The sequence below is a fragment of the Ostrea edulis genome, chromosome 2 (genome assembly GCF_947568905.1).
Source record: "Ostrea edulis chromosome 2, xbOstEdul1.1, whole genome shotgun sequence".
Taxonomy (NCBI): Eukaryota; Metazoa; Mollusca; class Bivalvia; order Ostreida; family Ostreidae; genus Ostrea; species Ostrea edulis.
The window spans coordinates 1,717,501-1,727,500 of NC_079165.1; the positions used below are offsets into that span (position 1 = coordinate 1,717,501).

General features: G+C 34.2%; 1 protein-coding gene across 1 annotated transcript in view; it reads left to right on the forward strand.

The window, feature by feature from the left end:
• LOC125680305 (sortilin-related receptor-like) overlaps nt 1–10,000 on the forward strand; it is an 84,899-nt gene that overhangs the window by 43,498 nt on the left and 31,401 nt on the right. The window contains exons 23-24 of the mRNA XM_048919775.2: nt 7,710–7,844; nt 8,000–8,182. Of these exons, the coding sequence (XP_048775732.2) occupies nt 7,710–7,844; nt 8,000–8,182 (318 nt within the window). The remainder of the gene's footprint in view (nt 1–7,709; nt 7,845–7,999; nt 8,183–10,000) is intronic.

Consider the following 10,000-nt stretch of genomic DNA (forward strand, 5'->3'; position numbering starts at 1 on the left):
CAATAGGGGATCAAAGTTTTACATACAAATATACAAGGAAAATCTTTAAAAATCTTCTTTTCAAGAACCACTGAGCCAGAAAAGCTGAGATTTATATGAAAGCTTCCTGATATAATGCAGATTCTAAATTGTTAAAATCACGGCCCCCGGGGGTCGGATGGGGCCACAATAGGGGGTCAAAGTTTTACATACAAATATATAGGAAAAATCTTTTAAAATCTTCTTCCCAAGAACCACTGAGCCAGAAAAGCTGAAGTTTATATGAAAGCTTCCTGATATAGTACAGATTCTAAATTGTTAAAATCATGGCCCCCGGGGGTCGGATGGGGCCACAATAGGGGGTCAAAGTTTTACATACAAATATATAGGAAAAATCTTTAAAAATCTTCTTCAAAGAACCACTAAGCCAGAAAAGCTGAGATTTATATGAAAGCTTTCTGATATAGTGCAGATTCAGGTTTGTTAAAATCATGCCCCCCTGGGGTAGGATGGGGCCACAATAGGGGATCAAAGTTTTACATACAAATATATAGAGAAAATCTTTAAAAATCTTCTTCTCAAGAACCATTGGGCCAAAGAAGTTCATATTTACATGAAAGCTTTCTGACATAGTGTAGATTCAAGTTTGCAAAAACCATGGCCTCCAGGGGTAGGTTTGGGGCCATAATAGGGACTACGGTTTTACATGCAAATAGATATGGAAAATCTTCTGATATGGACCAAGGTAACTCAGGTGAGCGATGTGGCCCATGGGCCTCTTGTTTAGTTATTGACGTTCAAAGTACCTAATATTGTGTTTGGCCAGATTTGTATTGACGTCACAATTTTACAACGTAACGTCACAATTTTGCAACGTTTCATGTACTTTTATGTTCAAGTTCCCTAGGTAAGTGAAACAAAAACACTATTCAGTGCAATTTTATTCTAATACTGTACATATATAAAATTTTCTATGTTATTTTCCTTCAAAACACACACACATGGTATACTCGAACATCTCTCTCTGTTTGTCTCCCTTCCTCTTTTTATTTATATACAATCATTCAACGGTTTTTAAGTAATATTAATTCAGTACCTCTATACTTAGCTTTGTTACATGTATTTAAGTATGCCATACTGGTTAATCCAATCCTAATATCGCACAGAGCGATAGTTTTTATGGTGGTGGTGGGGGGGGGGGGTGTTTCTAAAACTCCTGCTCACAGGATGTACACAAAAACACGATGGATCCAACAGTTGACTTACGGATGAAATCTATTGGCCCATTACTGTACGTTTCAATATAACATATCTTTATCTGACGTTTTTCACTTTTATTTTTGCACATCAATAGTTATTGATGTATATGCTTTTGTGTTTGAAAAGCTATTAGGACACTATACATTGGAAGGGAAGGGGGTAGAGGGGGGACTGTTACAAAAGTCACAGCTAGTACCAAGTACATATAGTAAGAAATGAATAACACATGAACATTTAGTTCGATCATAGAAAAATAATAATTTATTTTACATAAAGCTAAGGAAAACGTACATGTAATCTCATCATCAGTCATCAGATAATACTTGTTCTACATGAATTTATTATTTCCGGAAATATAGATCATTCTGTGTGTATACCAAAATACCTAATTATCAATAAATCAATAATATTTATCAAATGAATTCACTCATAAGAAATATGATATAGCACCTAATTTTTACATATTGTGAAGAAATGCACGTTTTATCTATCAAGTGGTCCAAATCACAAAAAAATGACATGTCGGTGGTTGGATTAAAAAAAAACAAGTTGCCAGGTTCTAACATTTGAGGCGCTGTAAAAATACAGAAAAATGAGGGTTTACAAATACATGTAACATATCATATAAAGAGTAAATGTTCTAATAGGAGTTGACTTATATGTCTAACACATTTTAGTACCCTCCTACCATATGAAACGCTGTTATTAAGAACTTTCATTCTTCTACGTCACTGTCATCAGTGTCAGAGACATCAATGATAGCAGCATCTTTAACAAAATCACCCCAGTTTTGAACACCTGAAGAGCTCCCGCCATTGTGCCTTGCAAATCCTAAGTACCACACAACAGACGCTGTGTGTGAGCATACCCCAACCAGACGTGCCCCTGCACGACATTTACAGTACCATGCACTAACGGTGGATTCTGAGTATTGGATCCAAAGAAGATATTTCTTTGAGGTAACATGCCTACTTTGCAGCTTCACTCTAATTAATCCAGGATGTTCTTTATGGACCAAAATATCAGCATCACCTTCAATGTACTCTTGCATATAACTTGGACACAGTCTTACTTGATACTCGCCACATGTTAGATTTCTTAACTCTTCCTCGTCAAGTTTGGGGAAATTCAAGGAATCTGGAGCGACTTCCCAGTTGGACGACCTTCGGTCCAGCGCGTTTTCTTCCACAAATGTCTGGAGACTGTTGACTCTCTTCGCCAGGTATTGCATTTTGGTTGCAAGAGCCTCATCATCATCTGCATTTCCTGTCGAAAGCGGTGCTAAATACTTATTGGAAATTGCGCACACAATGCGCACGTAGTCTCCTATGAAAGGCACCTGGTTTGTTGGAAGTGTATGTCCAAGGTATTTCCACCACTTTATCCTGGAATTGGCAGCCTCAACAACTCACGAATCTATAAATAAATATTGAAATTAGTCTCTCTCTCTCTCTCTCTCTCTCTCTCTCTCTCTCTCTATCTCAATCTCATTTGTATATCACTGTTTATTGTCTAAACATGCAAAATGATATTTCTTTTTAAGTATTCTTTACCAGAATGAAAAGATTCAAATTGACCCCTTTCTTTAACAAGCATGTATAAGGTCAAATCAATGTAACAATGGGTGCCCCTTTCAATAAATCAAAGTATGTTATTTATATAATATATGAAATATTATTTAATAGAACAAATGAAGAATGTAAATTGAAGCTATAAATTGAATCGATGTAACGATGGGTGGGGCACCCATAAATCGAATTCTCATTTTTTTTTTTTTTATTTGGCAATGTGTATAATTCGCTACTCTCTCCACCATAAAATAAGACATTGAATTAGGATTTTGAATTTTTGCGAAAAAAAAACAACCCACATTCCTATTTACTTGTCAAGAAATTTGACAATTGTGAAGACATCTTCTCCACCTGCCCACCCCATCCCTCCTCCCTTTGAGAAACGATGCTACATGTCTGCATCTTTATTTAGGTTAATAATGATTTTTAAAAGATATACACGTCTCCTCTTATTGCCGAAACAAGTCAAAGTGTAAGTCCAATTGATATATTCAATTTTATAAGATTCAAATCAAGATTTCACATTTAATGGAATAAATCTTTTAAATTCAATCTTATAATTAATAAATAATTTATTGGAATGAATCTTCATCCTTATTCTTTCTATATTTTGTGTAGATCCCAAGAATATATGATTATATTTTATATACTTTAAATTTTGCCCCGTTTGATTTCTGATATAAAGATTGAAATTTAATTTATCAATATAGGCGAGATAATGATATATTTTATACACTATTTTTGGTATTTTTCTTGTAACTACACCCAAGGGTCAAAAGTACTTCCGCGCTGTAATTTTTCGCTATATAATTCATTGTATAATACAATTTTTAAAGTACTAATAAAATTAATTCTACTACAGCTATTACTGTAAACATTTCAGAAATCAGGCATATAATCAGCTAGATTGAAATGTTATTGCTATTTTTTCTCTCTATGTGTTACAGTTTTTATTATTCAATAGGATAATCGTGTTGTAAGAACTGTATATGAACTTAATCTTACACATTTCATATTAATTAGAATTTTGAAAAATCTACTTCATAATTCATAAATCGACCCACAAAAAATATATATAAAATAACACTAAAAATAGTATTTGTACTGAATCTCGAGTGAAATCTACATATATTCTGAAAATTTCTTAATGATAACATTAATAATCAAACTTTAGTGAAGTTCTTAAAATGTAAAAATTGTAATGATACACGTATAGTGAAAATTAGCAGTGCGGAAATTACTTTTGACCCTTGCGTGTAATTCTAATTCAAAAATATATATATTTGTATTTTATAACTTTACATTTTATTTACAAGGCCTGTATTTTGCTACTATTTTCCGTATTCATCTAGTTGACTAATTATGATTTGTGAATCTCCATAAATTGAGCTCATTTGGTTGAATAACACAATGGACCGGAACAGCTGTGTGTCGAAATATTATGGGTACCTGATGACCTACATCACCGGTTGACATGTAAACAATATTGAATTATGTCAGACGCCTATGCGACCTAATTTACATTATGTATCCACATATTTGAAGGACAACTTAAGATTCATCAACACTTTAATCACTGAACAACACAAGAGATTTACTTTTATATCACTTTGATCTAGGCCTACAAGTAGGGCTATAGGCCCTGACATTGTATAGGTATCGGTCGAGTAGTGGGGAATTCCCATAGCATTTAAAAACGTGACCATCGAAGTTAAGAAAACTTATCCTAATGAACAGATATCAATTAGGTTATGTGGTATCAGATATTATCTTAAATCAAATGCTCATTAGATAATTTGCAATATCTAATAGCGTAGGTCTAGAAAGAAAATGTTTTGGTTTGCTGCATATGCTGGCGCAGACGATAGGTGGATCTCGATCGTATCTGGAGTGGATCAGAGAACTTTCTTATGTTTACTTTGATTAGATAATTAATACTACTTACCTTGTGCAGCTTTTTCACTTCAGTTCTAATATGGTTACATATCATCAGGTATCTTCAATCCAATATACGTAATATATTTGAGATATTGATATATCGATGAATGTACATGTACGTACGTAACCCGATCCCGACGATGGCGCGGATCCGAATTTATTTTAATTATTATTTGAAATAATCATATTGTGTAAATTTTGGATAATGACTTATATTGTAAAAGAGACAAAGGGACTAGCCCTATATATATATATTATTTGAATTTTACGTTTTGTGTTAAACCTATAGCTTAAGAAATGCTCAGATTTCGTGCATGGAATGTAAAAATTCCGGTTATTTGTAGAACATAAAAAATAATAATTCACATACCCCCCTAGCCTCGATCCAAAAAATCTCTTTACTTCAATGCGGTATGTAATATAATAGTTTACAATTGATTAATATTTTCTGGATCGAGGCCCGGGGGTTATTTTAATTTTTGGTGCATATTGTTGAGAATTGTCATTTTTTGCAAAAATAACACAACTGTTATGGGTTCTGCATGTTATAATTTCTATATGCATGAATTTTCGCGGAAAAAACACACTGGGATTATAAAGACGAAGGTCTAAGCTATTCCATACCATGATGGAAATTTGGAATGAACAAACTTTATTTCACACAAAATTACAGGGCCATATTTGGGTATTCGTGGCTCTTGTTCTTTATAAGGTATCTGATAAATGTTATATCTTCTAAAGTTTACGAGATATCTTGTATCTTTTATAAGACATCTTATATTTTCTTCTTAATAAGATATCCCATCACTTTTATACATGTAGATATCTAGTATATATTAGATAAACTTTACAAGACATTTCATTAACGTAATCTCAAATCTCTGTTGTCAAATAAAAACCGATATTGAATCTCACGCTACGTACGGTGCAACTTACACTGAAATCAAATAGTGAAACTTACACTTGAAAGGCACGAGATAATATAATGCCAAATACTTGGGACCGCCTACCTCGACCTATCAAAAGTGCTCTTCAAAATCACTCTGGGACTTTCCAATGAACTATCTGGAGCACATCATGTACTTGCCGATGTCTCGTTCACACTTACTGTAAATCCACAGTAAGGGGCATTAACACTATTTTTGATGGATTGAAATTGACAGTTTTTAGCTCACCTGAGCCGAAGGCTGAAGTGAACTTTTCTGATCAAAATTTGTCTGTTGTCTGTCGTCTGCATAAACTTTTCACATTTTCATCTTCTTCTCCAGCACCACTTGGTCAATTTCAACCAAACTTGACACAAAGCATCCTTGGGTGAAGGGCTTTCAAATTTGTTCAAATGTAGTTCCATGCTCCCTTCAAAGAGGAGATAATAACAAAAATGAAAAAATAGGGTGGGGTCATTTAAAAATCTTCTTCTCAATCCAGTCACCACTGGGCCAGAGGAGCTAAAATAAAATTTGCTTGAAAGCTTCCTGACATAGTGCAGATTTAAGTGTGTTCAAATAATGGCCCCTGAGGGTAGAATGGGACCACAATAGGGGATCAAAGTTTTACAAACTAATATATAAGGAAAGTCATTAAAATTCTTCTGATGAAGAATCACTAGGCCAGAAAAGTTAACATGTACATGAAAGCTTCCTGACACAGTGCAGATTCAAGTTTGTAAAAATCATGGCACCCAGGGGTAGGTTAGGCCCACAATAAGGACCAAAGTTTAATGTGCAGATATATATGGAAAATCTTTAGATATGGGCCAAGGTGACTCGGGTGAGACATGTGATCCATGGGCCTATTGTTTGTTATAGAAAAAGATCTTTTAAGAGCAGATGGATTAGAATATTTTTACAAAGAATATACTTTGTATTTATATAAAATCTGGTTCCCAAAATTGTGTTTGTCAACACACTTGTCATAGCCAGGAAACTATATGCAGTGGTTAGAATACCAAGATTTCTAAAATTTGTGATGAATCGAGGGACTAAGCACAAATAAGAAAGACTAGAAGATTTTTGGTGAATCGCGTGATGACATGAACAGGGCTCGTACTTTGTTTTGAAAATGAAAAATTTAAATGTCTCAAATATATTTTTATGCCCCGAAGATCGGGGAGCATATTGTGTTTGTCCTGTCTGTCATTCTGTCTGAAACTTTAACCTTGCTAATAACTTTTGAACAATAAGTGATAGAGCTTTGATATTTCACATGAGTATTCCTTGTGACAAGACCTTTCCGTGGGTACCAACATTTTTGACCCCGTGAACTTGACCTTGGAGTTTGACCTACTTTTTGAAAACTTTAACCTTGCTAATAACTTTTGAACAGTAAGAGACAGAGCTTTGATATTTAATATGAGTATTCCTTGTGACAAGACCTTCCTTGGGTACCAACATTTTTTACCATTTGAGCTTGGAGTTTGACCTACTTTTTGAAAACTTTAACCTTGCTAATAACTTTTGAACAGTGAGTGATAGAGCTTTGATATTTCACATGAGTATTCCTTGTTACAAGACCTTTCTGTTGGTATTGAACCTTTTGACATTGACATTTGACCGACTTTTAATTATTTTTACATTGGTCATAACTTCTTAATGGTAAATATTAGAGCTTTCATATTGTACATGGGCATTTCTTTTGACAAGATCTTTCTACTGGTACCAAGATATTTGCCTTTGTGACCTTGGCCATCTTCGGAATTGGCCATTATCGGGGGCATTTGTGTTTCACAAACACATCTTGTTTGAAATATAGATTTGTTGCTATGCTACATGTATCATATTATTAATTACATATCTAAATAATATCTTGTATCAAAATCATGTCCATGACCCTTTTATTCAGTAGCAATATAGTAATACTGAAAAGGAATTTAGAGAATCATCATTTGTTGACACTTTCAATGTAGGAGAGGATTAAGTTATAGTTTTTTCTGAAGTAATGAATCCATGAACTTGATTCCAGCCACCCAAGCCCCAATCCATAATGGCACCAGATACTGCCAGCTGTATTGTACTAATGGCCATGGATGTTACGGATACAGCCAGAGATGTGATGGAATTCGGGACTGCTGGGACAGCTCGGATGAGATAGACTGTGGTAAAGTCATTATACAAATGAATATTTACTGCTTTCTTGTAAACAATTTTGTGAATAAAATTCAAGGGTTATATGAGACACTTCCCAAACAACAAAGCTTATTTACCAAGTGATTTTGGATGAATTCACAAACTGATGATTTCACTGTTGTTTAGGTTTTCCCACAAGTTCGCCCACCACATGGAGACCCCCACCAGTGACATCGGGAAATATCTGCAGCGAGAACCAGTTTTACTGCTACAAGGGCGGTGACATTCAATGTATTCCTCAGAGATGGGTATGTGACAACACGACGGAATGTGCAGACGGAGAGGACGAGGGGGAGATTGCTTGTAAAGGTACGGCAACTTGTGTATAAATGTAGAACGTCAGAGAATAGTACTGTTATAAAGGTACCGCAACTTGTGTATAAATGTAGAACGTCAGAGAATAGTACTATTATAAAAGTACCGCAACTTCTGTCGTTTATTTCGTGATCTGTCTATTTTTGAGGTAGTTGTTGAGCATTACTGGTTGTGATTTTCTGTCGTTTATTTCGTGATCTTTTTATTTTTGAGGTAGTTGTTGAGCATTACTGGTTGTGATTTTCTGTCGTGATCTATTTTTGAGGCAGTTGTTAAGCTCTACTGTTTGAAAACCAGATGAATGTAAGGTCATCGGCAATGTTTCTGCCATATTTTTGGAAAACTAGTTTTTCATCCCCTGGATAAGAAGAGTGTTGTATAACCAATATAAAGTTGAATTTTACACTATCTGATTAAAATCAGATCCTCGATCCGCTCCTTTATTTCTTTTGATTTGTCGCTACTCGAGTAGCGACAAATCAAAAGAAATAAAGGAGCGGATCGAGGATCTGATTTTAATCAGATTGAATTTTACATTGTTGTAATATTGCTATACCTCATATAATTATCAGCACAGTTACCTCAGTAGTCTGATCACTTGAATAATAATGTACCGGTAAGGGTCCCAGGTTTAATCTTTGAAATTCATTGATCAAAAGGTTTCTCTTTCCTATTTTGTTACAAAAGCTTAGTAACGTCCATAGATATGATCTTCTGTAATACATGTAAGAGCTGACTTTACGTTTTTAATTACAACTACCAGGAACTATCAAAATATACTCTTAACCGAACCTGGTAATATATCCCAAGTTTTTGCATAGAATCAAGATAGGCTGCATGTGGATTGTACCAAAAATGTCATGAAAAATAATTTTTTTGATATACATTTAAAGATTTACGCTGTGTTTCTGCGGGATAAAAATGTTTTCTGCGGGATTTGTTGATAAGTTGTTTTTAATGTAAAAGATTTTCTGTGTCATCTGACTAACATTCAAATCAAATATCAGTAGTGCTCAGTAATGTAAAATAAATATTTAACTAAAGGTGTATTAAAATGATACGATAATTTTGTATCCACAACACTGCGCCTGATAAACACATATGGCACAACAGAGCGGAAGCTAGGTCAATGCACAGGCAATTGTATCGCTTGGCTTCGAATTCACTACTCTTTAATAGTAAATTCGAATCCAAGCGATACGATTGCCTGTGGGTCAATGTAGGTTCAAAGTTGTCTTCATCTAAAGTGTGATGTGCTTTATCGCAATTATTATTTTAATTACAAGACAGAAATGAGTACTGAGTTAATATACCTAGCCAATCAAATAATGAAAAGTAAGAACTTCAACTATTTTTTCCCAAAGATTTATAGAATCTTTAAACAAGTATTCGGAAGTGATCGGAGTGTTTTATTTTTATCTTTATAACAGTGTGTATTGGGATTGGCCTTTTACGGCCTATTTGACGCTTGTGTCAATATGTTTTCTTGTTTGCTATTGAGAAACATGACAATGATGAGGTGTCATGAGTCTGTTCAGCCAAATATCTGTAAAGAATTCTTCATAGTGCTGTTACTTCTACAGGGTTTATCTAATTTCAAGCAAGGGAGTTCTACAGCCAGGTACAATAGATATAAATTGTTGTCTTTGCTGTAATGATGTAAAGGAAAAACATTGAAAATTATTATTTTGATTTTTTTAAATCACAAAAAACTTGCAATTCAGCTGTGAGAATATATAAAGTGTACTTAATGCAGCATTAATGTGTACAGTTGTGACTTAGATATTTATAATGTGATTCTCAGTGCATCAT